This window comes from Benincasa hispida, unplaced genomic scaffold (genome assembly GCF_027475165.1).
Source record: "Benincasa hispida cultivar pf3 unplaced genomic scaffold, pf3_genome.v1.1 HicScf1848, whole genome shotgun sequence".
Taxonomy (NCBI): Eukaryota; Viridiplantae; Streptophyta; class Magnoliopsida; order Cucurbitales; family Cucurbitaceae; genus Benincasa; species Benincasa hispida.
This window is the reverse complement of record NW_028326240.1, coordinates 330,208-351,882: the sequence shown is the minus strand read 5'-3', so window position 1 is coordinate 351,882 and position 21,675 is coordinate 330,208. Positions and strand designations below refer to the sequence as shown.

At 33.9% G+C, this 21,675-nt stretch overlaps 3 protein-coding genes across 5 annotated transcripts; 1 reads left to right on the top strand and 2 right to left on the bottom strand.

Annotated features, from left to right (window-relative positions):
* Positions 1-4,323: 4,323 nt before the first annotated feature.
* On the top strand, positions 4,324-8,980 carry LOC150030500 (RNA-dependent RNA polymerase 2-like). Its single transcript, XM_090309596.1, has 4 exons — positions 4,324-5,019; positions 5,507-7,407; positions 7,931-8,081; positions 8,182-8,980. Exons 1-4 carry the CDS (start codon positions 4,486-4,488, stop codon positions 8,947-8,949), a joined length of 3,354 nt encoding a protein of 1,117 aa, XP_090165722.1. The 5' UTR covers positions 4,324-4,485; the 3' UTR covers positions 8,950-8,980.
* A 401-nt stretch (positions 8,981-9,381) lies between these two features.
* LOC120071012 (uncharacterized) lies at positions 9,382-10,323 on the bottom strand. Its single transcript, XM_039022996.2, has one exon. It carries the CDS (start codon positions 10,275-10,277, stop codon positions 9,774-9,776), a length of 504 nt encoding a protein of 167 aa, XP_038878924.1. The 5' UTR covers positions 10,278-10,323; the 3' UTR covers positions 9,382-9,773.
* Positions 10,324-13,573: 3,250 nt separating this feature from the next.
* Positions 13,574-18,300, bottom strand: LOC150030499 (putative alpha,alpha-trehalose-phosphate synthase [UDP-forming] 10). Of its 3 annotated transcripts, none has more exons than XM_090309598.1 (5): positions 17,917-18,300; positions 17,741-17,812; positions 14,853-16,938; positions 14,476-14,749; positions 13,574-14,385 (listed from the first exon to the last, which is right to left on the bottom strand). In XM_090309598.1, the coding sequence occupies exons 3-5, from the start codon at positions 16,820-16,822 to the stop codon at positions 14,062-14,064; spliced, it is 2,568 nt and encodes an 855-aa protein (XP_090165724.1). In that variant the 5' UTR covers positions 16,823-16,938; positions 17,741-17,812; positions 17,917-18,300; the 3' UTR covers positions 13,574-14,061. The 3 variants fall into 3 exon arrangements, with proteins under 3 accessions (XP_090165724.1, XP_090165723.1, XP_090165725.1); XM_090309597.1 differs by having other exon boundaries at positions 14,853-16,909; positions 17,917-18,268; XM_090309599.1 differs by having other exon boundaries at positions 14,853-16,811; positions 17,917-18,267.
* Positions 18,301-21,675: the final 3,375 nt, after the last annotated feature.

Below are 21,675 nucleotides of genomic sequence, written 5' to 3'. Positions count from 1 at the left end.
TTTCGACAGTCAGGGCATTCAGTTCTTCCTGTAATTAGATTCTAAGTTAGTGACTATGGTGTTTTAAGTGTGTCAATATTTGATAATCAGTTGTACCTTGTTTTGAGTGACCTCTTCTTTGTTTCCAACCGTTCAACATCAGCTCGTAACTCAATGGGAGAAGTCAGGTCGAAGTGGGTCCACACACTGAATGGTTGTTCAGGAAGTTGACATTGATGAACTATCGGTCCAATTGATGGTTCGTTAAGGATCTGTGCAACTGAGGGTTCATCAACTTTACGTTCTTTGGTTGTCATACTTTCAACAACTATGGATGGTTCATCAATGGTTTATCCCAATTGATGGTTTATCGACCGTACGTTCTTCATCAATTGTTTGGCCCTCAACAACTACGTTCATGTGCATTGGTTGCATCGACGGTTTAATAGGAATGGATTGATCGTGAAGGGGGGGAGGGGTTATCCAATATCTCCACCATCAGTTGTTTGGTCATCAACAATTTAATCACCATCAACTGTTTGGTGACCCACATCACCATGATCATAGTGTCAATCCCTTCATCACTATCTCCTTCATCATCTCAGTCACCATGGTCGCGATCATTGGGGTTATCATGTAGAAATAAATGAAATATGATCATTCAGATAAAGATACAAGATCGTTCAAATAAAGATACATGATCGTCTATCTGAATCTAAACGATTGTATAGATAAAGCTAAATGGTCGTGTAGATAAATCAAAACGATTGTTTGTAGTTTAGTACACATCTTTTAGATAAATATAAATGATCTTGAATCAAATAGCACAACAGACAATTATTACCTTCCCTAAATTCTGGACACAGAGATTGCAAAAATTAGTTAGCTCCTCACCCAATCGACGAACCATGCTAGTTAAGTTCGCCAATGTGTTGTGAATTTCTTATAATTCCTCACGTATGACTCTATATGATTTGTTTTTCTTATGTTTTCATGAGGATTTGGTGTGCTTCTCTGCATGTTAAACTTGCCTCTTATTGCGTGCGTCAGGCTGCTCTATATGAGATAGACGAATTTGGGGGGAGTTGATTATCTGGTGCTCATCATGATCACCATGTCCTACAATTGCCTCATCGTGACCAAACTCCTCAAATTCATCATTTGGAGGAGTTAGTCAGAGGAATGTTGATCAACCTCAATATCACCACCTTCGGATATATCCCGATCCTCCATTCTTATTTCTTCAAGCACTTGGGTCACATCAAGCCTTGGTAGTCGACCCTATTTAATTTGCATTTCATCCGTCGTCAATATAAGTTTTGATATAACAATAGTTTTTATATAAAAGCAGTTAAAATTAGCATGACATATTACTCAGGTACACAATCACACAGTGTAAGATAGATGATCGTATACTTAAAGTTATACTATCGTTTAGTTTAGGTTAAACGATCGTTTATAATAAGATAAACAATCGTGTAGTATGAGTTAAACGATCTTATAGATATAATTACATGATCTAGTAGTATAAGTTAAATGATATAGTAGTATACAGAAACACATTCTTACTTTTTTGGGTTGGAAGACATCCCTTTCCAGCAACTTCAAGGATGGCGCTATCGAACATGTCCACTTCAAGATACATGAGATTGCATTCTTGCTAACTTTGGTAGCTATGAACTTACTAGATAAGGACAAAAATTCATAAGTCCATACCTACATGATTAAATAAACAACAATATTAGTATACGACATATAAATCAATTGATATTTAAATAAATTGAAACAATACGTACCTGAAATGCATGTGCAAATCCCTTTACGCAGTAACACGTGACGTGTTTGGGATTTGATTGTCTTCTTAATTCGTGTACCTCATTTTTTCCACGCAAAATGTTCTTCATCAATATTCATTTATATATGATCGAGGACCAGTCATAACGTCTGAAGACTTCAGTGTCATCGACGATCCCAAATGTCTTCAAATCGAATTGGGTTTTCTTGTCTTTCTCCATCGTCACCATTTCTATGAATAATGCCAATGCAACCTTCACAACATCTTCATCGTTCGAAAATTTGAAATTTTTAAATGCAGCCTCTACATCCTTATAGAGAATTGGTTTTCTATCATCCTTGAGTCCGAGGATGAGATTTCATAGCCTCTCACAGCTGGTATCCTTTTCCAATCTTTCCTCTGTCGGCTACAACCCAGTAATCAAATTAAAATCATCTTGTATGAATGTTACCTTCTTCCCCATGATGTTGAAGCATACGACATCTGGATTATGATCGGTGACCTCCCTTAGAAGAAAATGATGCACAAGCTGACCAATGAATACAAGGTCGACATCCAATGGTGGACCAAAACATGTTTTCTAGAACATGTTCATATGTGTATTTGTTAGTTTCTTCTTAACAATGCATTCGTCTTACCAATATGGGCCAAGCAAGTTATGATAGCAGGAAAATATTTCTCAATTGGGATTGAGTGTCTCATCTACAATATAGAAAACATATATGATTAGGTATTATAATATATGAGTTTGAGTATGAAAGGCTAAATGACCATATAGCAAAAGCTAAACACTCATATAGCAAAGGCTAAACGATCGTATAGAGTTTACTACATGATCATTTAGAGTTTACTACATGATCGTGTAGATAAACCTATACGATGGGGTCTATAAATCTATACGATCGTTTAGCATATACTATATGACCTTTTATATAAATTTGTGTGACCTAGTATGTGAATCTATGCGATCTAATATTAAAAGCTATACGATCGATTATTTAAAGTCAAGTGATCGGTTATATAGAGCTATACGATCAATTATATAGTCATTCGAATGGTCATATAAAATTATACGATCGGTTATATAAAACCATGTGATCAATTATATAGAGCAATATAATTGGTTATATAGAGTTATACGATCAGTTATACTCAGTTATGTGATCTATATCCATGTACTAACGAACCTTAAACCCCAATCAAACCTATGTACTGAACGATTTCAAACAACGACAGACGAGAGTATCGTACCTTTCAGGTTACTGGAACGGTGTAGAAGAAGTTCAAACGAAAGCGAAAATGAGTTGATACGACCGACGAGTAGCAAACGACGTCGAAGACGAAGAGAAACGTTGAGAGAAAACTGAGAGGAGTACTCGAATGCTAATAGCTGGCTTGTAAATGAATATGGAATAGGCGCTTGTTTGGTTTTAAAAAGTAAGGGTATATTTGGTATTTCACATGTGAAAAAGGTCGACCATATAAAAGTTTTTAGAAAGAGGTCATCCATAAAAAAGATGTTGCTTTTTGGGTTATTTTACAAAATTTTCCTTAAGAAAGTCCTATTTTCAATTCCTTCTACAACAACTCATAAGTAAACAAAAGTTAGAAATTTTTTTAAGTATACATAAATTAAAAGTATAAGCAGGTTCACTTAATTAAACGTTTATAGCTCAAGTGAGTAGCTAAATGATAATTGACATGACTTTCTTCTCTTGAGATCAAATGTTTGATCTCCACCGTTGTAATTGCTGTACAAGGCTTTCCTTCCTCGAGGTTGAATGTTTAATCTCCACTCTTGTAATTGTTGTACAAACTTCTAATCTTATAGGAAATTGTGCTTCCTAACATGAAATGGACGAAGCATTAACAAAAACAATAGTTTTCTAAGAAATCAACATCAAAATATTTTAAAAAGTTTAAATAATCAAAATAGAACTTAAGCCAAATATAAGATAAGAAATTGAAATAGTTAAATTATAAATTTAATCTCTAAGTTTTAGGATTTTTGTCAATTTGGTTTTTTTTAAAAAAAAGATAATTTTCTTAGAAAATTCTAATTTTTTAAAATCTTTGATTTATTAAATATAAATTTGACTTGTATACCTAATAGAATCATAGACATTTAAAAGTTCAAGAATTGTTTGGAAAAAAAAAAAGATGACAAAAATCTCGACATAGAAAGACTAAATTTATAATTTAATTAAGGCACATTGAAAAACCAAATAATTAATTAAGTTCAAAACTAAATTTATAATTTAATTAAGGGACATGAAAAACCAAATAATTATACCCTCAAACTTTCTAGTTTTTAGGTCATTTAACTATGAAAATTTCTACATGTGTTAAAATTGAACTTTCAAATTTATACCATCTTTATAATTTCTATAATTATGTAAGTTGAGAGTCTAATTTTAACACTTGTAAAAATTTGGAACTCAATTTTTATAATAAAAGTTCGAGGATATTATTGCAACTATTCATATTTTATGCGTTAGTTTTGTAATTTGCTCATTTAATTAATTTAAATATAAGCCCACAATGGAAAAGGAAAAATATAAAAGAAAACTTGAAGAGGGAAGAAAGCAAAGTTCAGCCCATTGACTGACACTCCCCCGACTCCGACGTTCCTTCCTTCATCCCTTCATTTCACTATCTACGATTCGCCGGTAATTTTATTGAAGGTCCACCGGCGGGAGCATCTTCCTGCAATGGCTCAGCCGGAGAGATCCACTTTAAAGGTCTCAAACGTTCCGGAATCCGCTATAGCTCAAGACCTTTGGACCTTTCTCAGCTCCAAATTAGGCCCCGACTCCATCTTCGCCATCGAAATCTTCACCGAGCGGAAGAACTGGAAATCGCGGGGTTCTGGTCGCGTACAGTTCACCACGCTCGAGACCAAATCCAAAGCTCAATCCCTCTCTGTCCAGAACAACCTCGTCTTCAACTCCCACAACCTTAGATTCTCCGAGATCAACGATGACATTGTTGTGAGACCAGTACACGCCAGAAACAGGGCTGAGAATGGGGTTTTGCATGTGGGTTTTATGCTGAAAGAGGATCGAATGTGTGTTTTGGAGTCTTGGGATGGTGTGAAAGCTTGGATTATGCCGGAGAGGAGGAGGGTTGAATTCTGGATATGGCATGAAAAGGAGTGTTATAAGCTTGAAGTTATGTTTGAGGAAATTCTTGAAACTACTGGGTTTTGTTTGGGACATGAGAAATTGAATGCACTTCTCCTAAAGGTAATTTTCGACCATGCCTAAGCTGATTATTTGATTTGTGTGTTCTTTTTTTTTTATAGTTTCATCGATAGAGTGTTTCGGGGTGTGGATAGGAAGTCTAGCAAGGTTTGGTCCTTGTGAGATTCCATGTTTCTCCGTCAGGCAACTTCTTACTTGGTTAAAAATCCTCTCTAGTGAGGGTTTTTCGGTGGGCTGGATTCTTTTGTATTCCCTTGTATTCTTTCCCTCGAATTCTCACCTTAGTTGAAAATTGAATGCACTTCTCCATGAGGTAAATTTCGACAATGCCTATGGTGATGATTAGATTTATGTGCTTGTGTTTTATTGTTCCATCAAAAGGGATTTTGTCTATTGAATGAAGGAGAAGAGAGAAATAAGTGAGGAATGAAAGAAACTTTTGAATGAAAGCTTATCGTTCTAAACTTGCTAGCTCAGATATTGTCAGAAAATATCTTATGCTGAATCTAATTGTTGTCTTCTCTTGCAGCTCAAATATGCGCCAAGAATATATAAAAAGATTTCTGGATCAAATATGGCGTCCAGATTCAGTAGTACTCGCTACCGTCTTTGCAGAGAAGATTACGACTATCTTTGGGTTCGGACAACAGAGTTTTCTGCTATGAGGTCAGTTGGTCAGTCAACTTCCTTTTGTTGGGAAGTTGAAGAAGATTTGCTGGCTTCAAATATCTTTCTGAGTTTTCCATTTTACAGAGAAACTCAGAAAGATATTGTTTTAGAGGATGGTGAGGAATTTGGCACTAGCTCAGAGATTGTTCCTCTGATAAAATTTGGATTAGGTTCTAATCTAGTATATGAGGTTCAATATCAGCTCAATTCTTTAGTTCATATGCAGAAAATTAGCCTTGCTGCAGCCAATGATGATCTGATTAACTTTCTTAGCACTTTAGATGTTGATACTGCTTTGAATGTACTTCAAAGATTACACCAGCTGAAGTTCATTTGTTATGATCCCTTGTCGTTTCTAAAGACCCAATTACATGTTCTGAAAAGGAACTGCAAAAATCTTTCTTTATCATCTCAAAAGAGGTTGTCGAATAACGTGATGAATTGTTATAGAGTCCTTGTCACCCCATCAAGAATTTATTGTTTGGGACCTGAGCTTGAAACTTCAAATTATGTCGTAAAAAACTTTGCATCATATGCTTCAGATTTTATGAGGGTTACTTTTGTTGAAGAGGATTGGAGTAAGCTTCCTGCAGGTGCCGTTACCACGAGCATACAGCGAGGCATACTCTCAAAACCCTATAGAACCGAAATCTATCATCGAATAATGAATATTCTTCGAGATGGAATTGTTATTGGAGCCAAAAGGTTTGAGTTCTTGGCCTTCTCAGCTAGTCAACTCCGATCAAATTCTGTTTGGATGTTTGCTTCCAGTAACAATTTGAAAGCAGAAGAAATTAGACAGTGGATGGGCTGCTTTGAAAAGATTCGTAGTATCTCCAAATGTGCAGCTAGGATGGGTCAATTGTTCAGTTCTTCCACTCAAACTCTTGTTGTTCCTACACAAGATGTTGAGATTATACCTGATATTGAAGTGAATTCTGACGGTATTGACTACTGCTTCTCGGATGGTATCGGAAAGATTTCACTTTCATTCGCAAGGCAAGTAGCTGATAAGTGTGGAGTGAATCACATTCCTTCAGCATTTCAAATTCGATATGGTGGATACAAAGGTGTCATTGCTGTTGATCGTAATTCCTTCCGTAAACTATCTTTGCGTGATAGCATGCTTAAGTTTGAATCAAAAAACAAGATGCTCAATGTTACCAAGTGGAGCGATTCCATGCCCTGCTATTTAAATCGAGAGATCGTTACTCTTTTGTCAACTTTGGGAGTGCAGGACGAAAGCTTTGAGGCATTGCAGCAAGAACAACTACATCTTCTAGGGAGAATGCTGACTGATAAAGTCGTTGCTTTGAACGTCTTGGAAAATTTGCACGGGGCTGATTCTAATAACATTCTGGTGCAGATGTTAAACCACGGTTACGAGCCAAATATCGAACCTTATCTCTCTATGATGATTCAAGCACACTACTGGAACCTGTTTTCTGATTTAAGAAGCAGATGTAGAATATTTGTTCCAAAGGGCAGGATCCTCCTTGGCTGCTTGGATGAAACTGGGATTTTAAATTATGGCCAAGTGTATGCCTGCATAACCTTAACAAAATCAGAGCTTCAGGACAGGAATCAGAAATACTTCCATAAGATAGACGAGACAAAATCGATACTGCTCGGGAAGGTAGTTGTTACAAAAAATCCATGTCTTCATCCAGGAGATGTAAGGGTTCTTGAAGCTATTTTCCATGTAGAACTAGAGGAGAAGGGATTGGTGGACTGTCTTATATTTCCTCAGAAAGGAGAAAGGTATGCTTCTGTAGACCGAAGTTGTTGTCTAGTTCATTTTGTGGACTATCTCTATAGATATTGTCTTCTATAAGTATAGAATGATATGTGGGCAGTTGATTAGTATAACTTGCAAACTCCTTTTCTTTAATAATGACCCATCTTAATGCCATCCCTTTCAGATCAAAGGTTCAAATCCCTATGCCCCACTTTTTATGTTCTAAAAAAAAGTTGTGTCGTGTTTAATCCTTCGGATCATGTGCTCATATGCATTTTTGTTTCTCGTAGTTAATAGTTACTTCTCTAAGTGAATGACCAGCTTGGTGCAAGTGTTCAAAATGTTTAATCCTTCTTTAAAGTTTAAAGTATGTTTGGATTTTTTCACTTATTTTAATCCAAACGAATCCTAAATGTATGTCCTACTCGATAGGATCATAACTGATTGTTTTTCAAATAGTTTCGATATTTTAGAAACCAGTGGAAGTCTTAAAGCTAAAGCATTAGCCAAGACTGGAATTTTATTCAATACCCAAGTTTGTTGCAGGCCACATACAAATGAATGTTCAGGCGGTGATCTTGATGGAGATTTATATTTCATAAGTTGGGATGAGAATCTGATTCCTCCCAGAACTGAAGCACCTATGGACTATACAGGACGGAGACCACGTATAATGGATCACGATGTAACACTAGAGGTATGTTTAACTATCAAATGTTCAAAGTATACCCTTTGAAACTTGAAAAAATGCGATTAACATTTATCTTCCCGGTTCATTCGATCATTGAAATTTGCAGGAAATTCAGAAGTTCTTTGTTGATTATATGATCAATGACACATTAGGTGCCATTTCTACTGCACATTTAGTTCATGCTGACCGTGAACCGAAAAAAGCCCTAAGCTCGAAATGCTTAGAGCTTGCAGCGCTGCATTCCATGGCAGTCGATTTTGCAAAAACTGGAGCCCCAGCAGAGATGCCTCGAGTTTTAAAACCAAGGGAGTTTCCAGATTTCATGGAGAGATTTGATAAACCAATGTACATATCCAATAATGTATTAGGTAAACTCTACAGGGCTGCCGTTAAGTCAATTGAGCAAGAAAGGTCAAGATTAGTATGGTCAGAGGAGGCTGCTAGAGCTGTTTATGATCATGATCTCGAAGTAGACGGCTTCGAAGCTTTCCTTGAAATGGCTGAAAGTTACAAAGATCTGTACATTGAAAAAATGAGCATTTTGATGAACTACTACGGAGCAGAGTATGAAGACGAGATATTAATGGGCGATCTTCGAAGTCGAGCATCTTATCTGCAACGTGACAATCGCAAGTACGGCGATATGAAGGATCGGATTTTGCTTTCGATGAAGAACCTCCGCAAGGAAGTCAAAGAATGGTTTGAGAATAGCTGTGCCCCACACGAACACAAGATGATGGCTTCTGCATGGTATCATGTAACTTATCACCCTTCCTACTTCAAAGAAGACATGTTCTACTTTAGCTTCCCATGGACTGTATCTGATGTTTTGCTCAACATAAAGGCAATGAACTCCAAAAGACATCAAGCATAAAAGAACTGCTAGCTTTAGCTATTTTGCTGTTTGTTGTTGGCCAAACATGTCATTAATTCCTTTACCTGTTTTAACTCTGACTAACACAATCATAATCCATAGTACAACTAGCCATTTTCAAGTTTCTTTATGTGAAGGTTTAAAAATATCTTGAATCCAACAGCAATTGTTAGGTTTTTCATATATATACACATATATATTTGTGATTGTTTAGTGTGTTTGACCCTTTAACATTTACTCATGAGGTATTAAATTTTAGATGAGTGACCATTGATTGAACGGAGATCCACTCATGGCTTCTTTTGTCCCCCATTCCCTTCCCATGGAAAAGACTGAAAGGACACAGGCTATATTTAAAGTAACTTTCTCGTATTGTGCCTTCCACAAAAACCCAATCTCATTGCAGAACAGTGAAAAGAAAGAAAAAATATATATATCATAGACCACTTCTCAATTCATATAAAGATAATCTATATACAAACATTATATGGTTTTTTATTACCCCACTTTAAACAGGGAAGTCCCCTAATCAATATTATTAAACTCTATCAGGATATAATTTAATATAAAAGAATATTTTTTTAAAGAAAAAAACACTCTAATCGTATTGTACATTGATCTTGATGTGCCACTGATCCCATTAGGAAGAAGGAGAACGGAAAATCCAAAATGAACTCAAACATGTATTTACTTTTGACTTGAAAAAAGAAAAGGGGAAAAATCTAACGGACGAGGTGACGGCGGCGGCGGTGATGTCAGCCATCCCAATGTGTGGACAATAACAGCACAAAACAACGGCGAATTTTAGTAGACACAGCGCACCTTTACGCGACGGAAGAAACATCCTTGATTATGGTTCCTCCAGTCTTCAATGGCGCCGGAATCGAAGCGTAACGAGCAGAGAAGTTCCGATAACCATTGAAATCGTCGATATCATCGTCCAATTCCCCAATCTGCCTCGAACCTTCATCGAAATTCATAGCATAACTCAAAGGATCGTATTGAAATTTCCCAGCCCTAACACCACCTCCACCTCCACCACTCCGATTCCGATTAAATCGACGAATGAAAGTCTTCCATCTCGGTCCAGCAACGATCTCCGACCATTCTCGGAGCTTCAAAAGAACCCTAACGCCTCGAGCCCACCAGCGCCCCTCGCTATGAACTTGCGATGCCCTAAGCCGCTCCCACCACGATGGTCCGACGGTGGCTACACGGCGAGATCCAAAGCACGATAACCGGAAACAACCGCACCTGGCGGTCGGCAACAAAGAATTGGATTTATCGGCTTCGCAAGGAGACTCTTCTTCTACATCAGTAAACGCCATTGTCGGACTTCACGATGAGTTTTTATCAGCAGTTTATATAAACCATAAAGCAAAATGAAACTGAAACCAGCTCTGACCTGTGTGACCGGCTACTTCCGGTTGCCAAAACGAATTTGAAGCGATAATCGATCCAAATCCCACCGGGAGTTACCGGTCATTCGAGTTTATCAACTGACGTAAGACGTTCGAGCTGTTGTTTGGAGGGAAGCGGGGGGGATTATGATCCGGTGTTCCGGAAGTAGAATAAAGGTGGGACCTGTGATTCGCTGTAACCAATCACTAAATTAAAATGGGTCCCATTTTTTAAATCCAAAGCGTTGATTGACTCTTGATCAAATCCAATTTCCGTACGTTGAAATTGAGATTTTAAATGCCGACATGTCGTTCTTTGTAGGCGGTAGCTTGTATTAATTATTTTGAGCGACAAGACGTTTTGTGCTATTGTATATTTCTCTCTTGATTTTCAAACATTTTGTATAATTAGAAGAAAATATCCATTTATATCCTTAAACTTTAAGAATTATATCCATTTAAATCTTGAATTTTATAAGTATACAATTTACACTTTCCAATATCATATGAAATTTATAATTTGAGTCAATTAAATTTTTAAATTTTTATAAGTTAAACAATTTAGACTAATCGTTATGATTACTTTAAAAATCATCTTTGTATTATATCTTTAAATGTATAGACCTCTTCAAATATCGATTTTACGAAATGGACGATTAGAGTAGATGCATGAATACTTATCAAAAGAAAGTATGAATAAGAGTATGATTCATTAATGAAAGTTTATGTGTTTAATTGATACATTTAAAAAAAAAAAAACTTAATTGATACAATTACAATTTTTACACAAAGCTTTTGAAATAAAATATAATTGAAGGTATAAATCGATATACTTACAAAAGTTTAAGATTTAAATAGGCACAATTATTAGTTCATGGTTCAAATTGATATATAAATGAATTTGTTTTTGTTTACATTATGAAATTATGGATTATACGTTGAACTTATATTTTAAAATATAAACTTGAATGCTTTATTTTTAAAATATTTTCAAGAATAAACTTTCACTTTGGCATCTTAAAGATAAAAATGATAATCAAATGTATTTAACACATTTAAAATGCTGAGGTATCCTTTCAAAAAGAAATGTTGTGTCATCTTTACTTCTTTTCAGAAAAATGTCATAAAAACAAGTTGAGTCAAGATGATTGGAGTAGAAATTTCATTGATATTTTTCAAAAGTTTAAAGGTACAAAGCCAAATAGTAAATCTTCTCATTTTATAATTATTTGATTTTTTTTCTATTTTTAAAAATAAATTTATAAATGCTATTTCTATTTATTCATTTCATAACTAAATGTTATCTACGTTTTAAAAATATCTCCTTCAGGTCAAAGTTTGAAAATTATATTATATTATATATATATAATTTTTTAAAATTTTAAAAAAACTTCTCTCGCTTTAATATTTAACTAAGAATTCAGATGTTTTCGATGTGAAAGACATTACAAAAATAATTGTGAGAAAATAATTATAGATTTCAAAAACCTAAAACAAAAAAAAAAATTATCAAACCAAACTTCAAAAACGAGTTTTAAAAGAATTTCGAAAAGAAAAAAAAAAACCAATTGGAATGAGTAACCTCACGATTTATTTTTGGAACTAACGGATTATGTGCAAACAAATCCAAAAAAGTAATTGAAGTAAATTACAAGTTTTGTCCTAGAAGTTTCAAAATAGTCATTCATTAAAGTCATAAACTTTCAATCTTTTATTTCGAAGACAAAATTTTAAAACAATATCTAATAACTTTATAAAATCCAATTCAAGTATAATAAGTTTCGTAACTTGAATTTAACCAATTCTCAAACTCTTGATGTCGTGATGATGTATAAATCTTTGAACTTTAAAAAGTAATTTAACGTAACGCATCTTGAATTTTCTCTATTTAAATTCTAGAAGTGATTGAAATTTTATTTTTAGAAACTTCTAAATGAACCTTCAAAGTAGTGATAAATTTTGTAATAAGAAAAAAAAAAAAAAAAAAGATAAAGAAAACAAAACAAAGGTGAGAAACTTACTCAAAGTATCACCAACTTTGGAAGATCCATAGGCAGGCCTTGTGTTGGGTTGAAGTTTTGAAGCAAACAACAATAAGGAAAACACCTTCAACTAACAAATCATTACATTCTTATTATAATTCAAACACATTTATTATTTTTAATTTTGTTCATTTCCATCATATAATGATGATCACAAAGACAATAATGCACTTGAATTATGAAGCAAATTGGTGGTTGTTAGGAATGTGAATCTCACTCCCACAACTACTTTTATGAACCAAAAATATCTTATCTTATCTTCAAAGACACTTCTCATATTTGAGCTTCAAAGAAAAATAAAATTCTATCTCCCTATTTGATTTGCTTTGATGTGGCTTCCGACAACGATCAAACAATGAAACATCCAAATGTAGCTGTAGCGAAAGAAAATTTCTAAAGCTTAACTTTATGATGAACATTGGATGAAATTTTCATACTACAGTAGTATTATATATTTTCTGCTTTAGTAGATGTTCATACTTATTCAACGAAACAATTCATACACAATGATGAGTTTGTGGATGCTTTTTAGAGTTGTGCTTTCATCGAATCTGGCATCGATTCATATTTTCAACAAAAAACAGGGCGATCAGAAATGCAACGATGAGATTGAACAACCAAGCAATGCTTCAAACAAAATGAGGAATCAAAATTCTTCAATCTGGTTAACAAATCCAATCAAACAACGATGTTCATACCTCGGATACAAAAGCCATCTTGTTGTTCATCAATGGCAGGTGAGTGCAGATATTGATGCTCTGTTATTCTCTCGGAGAAGCGAAAACAGAAAACAAGAGCCCTAGAATGATTTTCCCTAAAAACTACTACTGTCATCAAGAACACGGAGACACAGCTAAATCAATGGAAAATGAGATACAGAGAGGAAGAGATGAACTAACTGAATTCGATTTCCAAGGGTTTCGACTGGCGGCAAAGGAATTCCTTGAGCGTTTATTGCTAAGGATCATAGTGCAATCGTGAAGAAATCAATGGAGAGGGAAAAGCAAACGCCATTGAACAAAAATGAACAAGAATTTCTTATATAGTGTTGCTTTCATAAAGGTAACTGGGAATTTTTTGGTCTAAACTTTGAATTGAAAATAGAAAGAATGGTAATCCTTCAAGAATAATGAATCCTTAATAGAACTAAAGAAAGCATTTGTAAGAACATGAACACCTGTGTAAAAAGAATGGTTATCCTGTAAGAACTAAACGAGTTCAATTGTACAAACCTATGTGTCTAATTGTAATTTGTATCTAAAACCTGTTCACTATATCTGTCAAAAAAAAAGAGAGAAAAAAAGAAACTAGAAACAAGAACAAAAAGAAAAAAGAAAAAACAACTTTATACCATTCCTAGGTTCCAATGGATCTTGTTCTGCTACTCTCGAATCCGGGAGAAGCGAAGAACGAGTGTCGTGAAAGGAGTTATTTACACCACCAAACCAACTTACTCTAGTCAAGCAATTATCTTCCTGAATTCAATCCATTGGCAACAGTGACTGTGGGAAAGAATCGGGTAATCGAGACAATCCCGACTCGGTAAAGGTTCGTTCTCTGGTCTAATCTTTTGAAGTGAAGGATGGAATAACGGAATCAATTGAAACAATCATTCCCATCATGAAAACACTTGCTCAATGCAAGTGCAATGACAGATCAGATCTTCTGCATCAAACATCATCCTCGAACAAAACACGAGTTTCAAAACACGGCCTTGGTTTACGGGTAGAAGTGGTGGCCAGGCTTTGAAGCAAGGTCAAAACATCGGTGGTATCGTCTAAATAGTATTTGGCTTTGCTAGGCTTTTGCCCCACAGTACAGGCAAATATCTTTGGGGGGCTAGCAAGCGATGAGCTATAGCTTCTGCTAGATATGCTCTCAAACATGTCTTCGTCAGATCGATCATCTCCAATGCACAAGACAAAGTCAGGTGCTTTATTAGAGTTGATCATGGTAGAAAGGACTCTTTCAGCAACTAATCCTTTAGTCACACCCTGCAAACAATAACATAGTATGACCATTGATCGGCTTCCACAAGAATCAAAATGAAAAAAGCCAAAGAAGTGAGCAGAAGCAGTAAATACCTGTGGTTTTACTTCGACGATTTGCTGGCCTCTTTTAACGACTACAGGTTCATTTGCAAGGACATTTTCAAGGTGGTCCAGAAGCTCCATGGCCTGACATGAACCAAAATAAGGGTCAGCGTATTGATGGTGCCATACCAACGCACTGTCCTTGGTCTCTATGTATGAGCCATCGGTTGCCTCAGTATAGAGTTTCATCACTGGTTCTGCAATCCTTTTCCAACAAAAGTTTTCAGCTAATGGACTAACTTCCCAATCAGAATCCTTATTCCACCTACAAATCAATAAAGAATGCATGAGAATAGAACCTATTTGATTTGACAATATCATATGGATTATATATCTAGGAAAGTAATTGGTAATTTTAAGTTTGATACCTCAAGTAATATCCATGTTCAGCTGCAATACCTAGATTCTTACACGAGTTGAACCATGAACCGAGAGAATCTTTCCCCCTGCCACTAACTATAAACACGGTGTTTTTTGAATCCATGCAGAGGTTGTTGATGATAGAAATGACTTCAGGTGATGGAGATTTAACCAAGGAAGTTTCAGAAACCACAGTCCCGTCATAATCCAAAAATATTGCCCTCCTAGAGGCGCTCCTATATGCAGAGCCAATGTGTTCAATGGAAAGCTTCCTGAAACTTGGAGAAAGTGACAAAATTCTGAAACCTAAACCAAAACCAATGCCCCAGCAACGTTTACTGTAGTGTTCTCGGCATGCTCGTTCCAAATCTTGCAAGAAACTGCGAGCCCAGTAAGCAACATCGTGAGAGCTAACGTATCGGTAATGCTTTTCGTGCCTCAGTTGTTTCTCTAAAGCAGGCATGGTGACAGCTGCATAAAGTGCATCAGCTACAGCATCAAAATCCCAGGGGTTTACCCTGACTGCACCACTTAAAGATGGTGAACAACCTATAAATTCCGATACAACAATCGTGCTGGTATGAGGTGAATTCGGGGAGACTTCCAAGACTTCATCCATTTTTGAAGTTCCCTGTCGACAAACAATGTACTCATATGGAATTAAGTTCATACCATCCCTTAGAGCATTTACAATGCAGCACTCTGCTAATACATAATATGCAATCTTCTCGTGAGGAGGAATAGGATGATCAATCAAGATTACAGGTTCATATCCCGGACAACTGAAAACCTTGTTAATCCTTTTGGTTATCTCATAAGTTTCCCGTTTCGCTTCCTGGACATCATTCCCATTGCTCCGTGCCGGATTTAGAATTTGCACGAGAACAACATTTCCCCTTAAATCTGGATGCTGGTTCAAGAGTTGTTCCATGGCTAATAACTTCAGACCAATACCTTTAAATATGTCCATGTCATCAACACCAAGAATAAGTTTCTTTCCTTTGAGATTTTCTTTGATTTCCTTGACCTTGATTGAAGTCTGTGATTGACTTAGTGCAGATTCAAGTCGACCCATATGAATTCCAACAGGCAAAATCTTGATGTATATTGTACGGCCAAAATACTCGAGCGTGAGATATCCGCGTTTAGATTCATACTCCAAACCAAGCAGTCTACTACAACAAGACAGAAAGTGGCGAGCATAATCGAACGTATGGAAACCGATAAGGTCTGCATTAAGTAATGCTCTCAAAATCTCATCTCTAACAGGGAGGGTTCGATAGATTTCCGATGAGGGAAACAGACTATGAAGGAAGAATCCGAGCTTAATTCGACTGTAGCGTTTTCGCAAAAAAGTAGGGAGAACCATAAGGTGGTAATCATGAATCCATACATAATCTTCTTCCAGATTGATTACCTCCATTACTTTATCTGCAAACCTTTTGTTGGCTGAAAGATACGCTTGCCAAAGATGTCGATCAAAGCGAGATCCATGATAAGGGGAAATTGGCATCATGTAATGAAAAAGTGGCCACAAATGTTGCTTGCAGAATCCATGATAGAACTGTTTCTGAAGGTATGAAGGAATGAAAGTCGGTGCGCAGTTGAATTCCTCCAGTAGTTTCTGAGAAACCTCATCTTGTTCCCGGATATCGACATCGACCTTTAACGATCCAACATATATAACATCTACATCAGGTGAGAAGCCATCCTTTAACTGAAGCAAAAGTGAATCCTCATCAAAACTGAAGTTCCATTTTCCTGAATCAGGATCCTTCTTAGCATGAAGAGGGAGAAAATTTGCCACTATAATTTTTCTCCCTCGACATTTAGACGAGGAAACTTCCGAATCTCTATCCTTATCTGAAAATATTCCTGAAGCAGTCATCACCCGTGGAACCGTTCTAGGTGTAGGAGGAAAATCCAACATATCCGTAGATGATAACTCTAACAAACTCAAGCAAGAACTTGACAACATGACAGTAAACAATCAGATAGTTCCTACTTTTCGATTATCGATCAATGGTACAAACACAGAATAATGGAACAAATTACTCCTTTCCCACTGTACAACAGAAGAACAGAACCAAAAGCCTGAATGAAAATCAAAATGTAGGAAAAACTCAATCCTCTATGTTTCTCTTATAACTATGATTATTACAAACAAGTCTTCTATAACTACTCATAACCACAGCCAGGCAACTTTAAAGATTAGTCTATACAATGTCTCTCATTCAAGTTTTTAATCAATTGTTGAAACAAGATATCAACAACTTAACAACAACAAGCGTTGGCTTCCAATACAATATATTTACTCTAAACAACTCAACTAAACAGAAGATATTAATGGTAATCCCCTTGATATATGAAGGACTAATTTAAAACTCAGTAGGATTCAATCTTCAAAAGAGCCAATTGGAATGCAAGAAGATCCAGAGAAAAGGAAAAGAAATAAAAATATATATAAAAAAAAAAAAAAAATGGTCGTTATCTGATCAACTTTTTATAAATCTATACCGACAAGATGAATTTAAAATTCAAACACAAGATAAGGACAAATGTCAAATGGTTATGCACTTATCCTTATCTTTAAGTTACTGAAATCTTCACTCAACAAAAGTGTATAATAATTGCAATTCACTTTTTTTCCCTCACTTTTTATCTTAAACAATAAACAAATCTTGTTCTTGGATTTCCAGATCATTCATTCTCGACCCGACCCAACCCAACCCAACCCAACCCAACCCATCTGTTTGTTTCCTTAGAAAATAACAACAGAGAAGAAAAAAGAGAAATCCACAGGCACAGCCCTTCAGCAAGCTAAAAAAAACCCAAAACACTTCAAAAAAAAATGGAAAGAGATAACAAAACAGAACAAACAAACAAACAAAGCTACCTGAAATGAGATTATCCTCAAATCAAATCAAATCAACTCTGTTTTGGTTCATCTGGGAATGCTCTGATTATCCTGAAGAGAAAACGAAAACGTAGAAAACAAGTTAAGACCCAGAAAAGAAAAGGGAAAAGGGTATTCGTAACTCGAGTTAATAAAGGGAATGGAAGAACACAAACTTGAATCTAATTTGGTGGTCTTTCTGGGAAGGCAAAGAGACCCAAAAGAGGCGGCATTACAGAGAAGGAAGGAATAAGGAGGAAGGCGAGTTTGGAAAGTGAAATTCATGAGAGGGTTAGGTTGGAAAGTAGGAGAAGATTTGAGAGAGATTTTGTGGGTAAGAAAAAAAAAGGGGGGGGTTGGATTAAATGGAAATGGGAAATGGATAAAAGGGAATTTAATTAGAAAAATGGGGCAAAGTTTTTTTTTTTAAGGGATTTTTGTCAAAATGTGTTTGTTTGTTCGACGAAGGAAGGTGGGTTTAAAGGATTAAGAATGAGACCCACAAAGTCAAAAAGGAGAGAGAGAAACGGAAGGAAGAAGAAGATGAAGCGGAAGGGACAGTTGGATTGCAACCAGGGCTTGGTCGTACGTTATGGACTCCCCCCTTTCGTTATTTATTGTTCGATCATATAACCTTATTTTCAATTTTAATTACTATTTTGTCCTTTTTCTATTTATTACTTTAATACTCCATTAAGAGATCCAACCATTAACCCTTAAAATACAATTTTATATTTTAAATTTTTTGTTTTTCGTTTTTGGAGAATATTCAAGTTTTAGAAAATTAAGAGTTTTTTTTTTCATCTTTTGCCTGTGTTATCATACGGTAAAATCATTATAATAATTCTTCAAAACACGCATGATAGTCCTTGATGTTCAATACTCAGTTCTTGCAGCTCACTCTCATTCATCTAGATACTCGTTCTCACTATCAACCTCGATGATTGGACACTTACTCTCGCTTTTGTTGCTGATTTGTGATTCTTGCTATGTGATAAATAAAGTTTAAATAAAGAATAAATGAGACTTGTGTGTTTGTTCAAATTTAAAATAGTAAATATTGAGAACATGTAACGAGAGCGAGAGCGGAAACAAACGCAAATGTCTTGTTAATGAATTGAGTATTGAAATAAGCAATAGTAAGTAATGAGAAGCAAGCATCAAGAGCCACAACATGTGTTAGTAATTTCGCTATATGATGACATAAACAAAAGATTGATAAAAAAAGAAAAAACTTTTTTTTTTTTTTTTTTTGAAAATTTAACATTTTTTCTTTTAGGCTCCTAAAAGGGATAATCCATATAAGATTTTATTTATTTTCATTTTATCATCGTACTCTCATAATGTAAATTTAAAATTACATTTTGGTCCTTATATTTTTTAAAAATTGTGACTATTTTATTTTGTTTTGTTTTTAAATCTATGATTACTAATTACTTGGCAGTACAATCCAAATATTTAGATGGATATTTATCCAACACAGATGACAATTTATATTTAAGAGAAAAAATACCTAAAAAAACTAAGTGGGTTGGGAGATTGGATTAGGATTGTTTCTATCAAGATGAAGAAAAATATGTTTGTCCAAATCAAGGGGGCAACAAGTTGGTGAGTTTGGTTTAGGTCTTTGTAACTTTAAAAATCAACATGTTGACTTAAATAATAAAGTCACTGTGAAAAAACTATATTCTAAAATTGTATTGATTGTCTAAAAATATTTAAATTATTATTATTTAGATGATAATTTCTTTAAATAAATAAATTCTATGATGAATAATCACGTAAACCAAGGTAAAACATTTTATTTTTTAATGATAAAATTGCCACCAAATCAACATTAAGAAGATTCACAGTGAAAGGGTATGCTATAAATTTTTAAGTACTTGAGTAATTTAATGTCATGTCTTATTTTATGTATTTTTCATAGAAAAATAATGTCTCACAAGAAAAAACGTGAATAAATTGGGGTTATAAACTTTATTATATATATATTTTGGAGAATACTATATATGTATATAAAGTTTGCGTTTAAACTTGTTTTCTTAAATATTCAATGGATTTAAATTTATTAAATCGAGGTAAAATCACATGAATTTACAATCAATTTGACCTAAATAATTTTTAAATTGAGTTTATTGAACTTTTCTAGTCACCATATATATATATTTTAAATACATACCGCTACTGAATAACAATTTTTATTGATGTACATATTTGAACAAATTTTAGTAAATTGAAATTAATTTTTTCTCGAAATTGGTTAATAATAATAATAAGTAAATACTATATTTGAATATGTTTTCAAATTTTTTAGTAAAAAAGTGAGTGGATAACAATTTTTTAAAAAAAGCAACACTAAATCGAGAGGAAAAACTAAATTTAAGATTTATTAAAAGTAAAATAAACTAAAATTGAATAAATCTCGGAAATAAAATAACATTTTAATCTTTATTTATTTATGCATTCCTTGTTATTATTATTTTGCTCGTGCAATAATCAAGATCTAAAGCGTGGAAATTATGTGAAATCAATTAAGTTCTACGAGATTTTAAGATATAAATATTTTACAAATAATAATGTTTTACATTAAAAAATGAATATCCCGTTCGAAACATTTTTACGACACTCAAGCAATAATTATTAATTAGCATAACATAATAGAAGGGACGCACCAACTGTATTTTTCTATTATTAATTAAAATTAATTGAACCGAATTTTACTTCAAATTAAGTATACTCTGAGATCGAATAAGAAAATAAATAAATTCGCTTTTCTACATTAATTTAAAGGTTGTTTTCTAATATAAGAAAATAAGTAAACGTATTTATAAATATAACTTATCTATTAATGTCTATCACTTGCATCAATAGATGTTAGACATTTATAGATGTTTATCAATATCTATCACTATTTATTGATGAATAGATTGACATTTTATTATATTTGATAATATTTTTAATAGTTTTGTCATTTAAAACAAATATTCTTTAAGTAATAAGTTTTTTTTTTAAAAAAGAAATTACCACATTTAAAAGCTGGATATTTAACTCTTTAATCTACAAATATTAACATTAAACATACGACATGTTTTTTTTTTAATCGAAATACAATGTATGTAAATTTCTGACTAAAATTTACTTAATCTCCGTATATGAATTCATACATTAGTTAATATGGGAATATAAGACCTAAAAAAATATAATTAATTTTGTAAAAAAATTAAAATATCAATTTAGTTTATGTAATTTGAAATTTGTTCCGTTTTAATTCATATACTTAAAAAAAATATTAGTTTATTTTTTATTTCTTTAAAATACAAGAACTAAAAAATTGTTTTTTTTTAAAAAAAAAGAAAAAATTAATTTATTGCAACTAAAACAATATTCGAGATTTAATGTAACATGAATGATGAATCCATTCGGCAAATCTAAAGAAGAAACATTATTATTATTATTTATTAAAAAAAAAGTCAAAAATCGTGTGAAAATGCGTTCACATTGTGAACGAAGATGCCGGGGAAAAGGGGAAATCAATGACCGAAATGAGTCCCTTTTAATTTTTCCAATAAAGTTTGAATTTCCCCTTTTTCCCATTTTTTAAATTAATCAAAGTTTTTTTAAAAAAGGAAAACTAATTAATTAATTTAAAATAAACAATATTATCTTTCTCCTAGGATTTTTTTTAAAATTTCTCTGATCCTATCCTTCAAATGCTTGACCCCTGTTTGTTTCCCAAGAAAATAATATGGAAACTATTTTATTCAAACTTTCAAACAAAGACCTCACCTAATCTTAATCCTCCCTTTACATTGACCAAGACTCTTCTTTAATTCTACCTTCTTTTTTTTTTTCTTCTAATTTATTTATTAATCTCTATCTTTATCTTTCAACCACATTTTTTTAATAATAATTATCATTATACATTTAGATACGTT

Bases quoted from the DNA above. Each gene is read 5' to 3' on its own strand.
- LOC150030500 (XM_090309596.1), top strand. From the start codon at position 4,486: ATGGCTCAGCCGGAGAGATCCACTTTAAAGGTCTCAAACGTTCCGGAA. The intron at 5,020-5,506 runs GTAATTTTCGAC...CTTCTCTTGCAG, and splicing joins TGAATGCACTTCTCCTAAAG to CTCAAATATGCGCCAAGAAT. The intron at 7,408-7,930 runs GTATGCTTCTGT...AGTTTGTTGCAG, and splicing joins TTTCCTCAGAAAGGAGAAAG to GCCACATACAAATGAATGTT.
- LOC120071012 (XM_039022996.2), bottom strand. From the start codon at position 10,277: ATGGCGTTTACTGATGTAGAAGAAGAGTCTCCTTGCGAAGCCGATAAA.
- LOC150030499 (XM_090309598.1), bottom strand. From the start codon at position 16,822: ATGTTGTCAAGTTCTTGCTTGAGTTTGTTAGAGTTATCATCTACGGAT. The intron at 14,750-14,852 runs GTATCAAACTTA...ATTGATTTGTAG, and splicing joins GAACATGGATATTACTTGAG to GTGGAATAAGGATTCTGATT. The intron at 14,386-14,475 runs GTATTTACTGCT...TATTGTTTGCAG, and splicing joins TCGTCGAAGTAAAACCACAG to GGTGTGACTAAAGGATTAGT.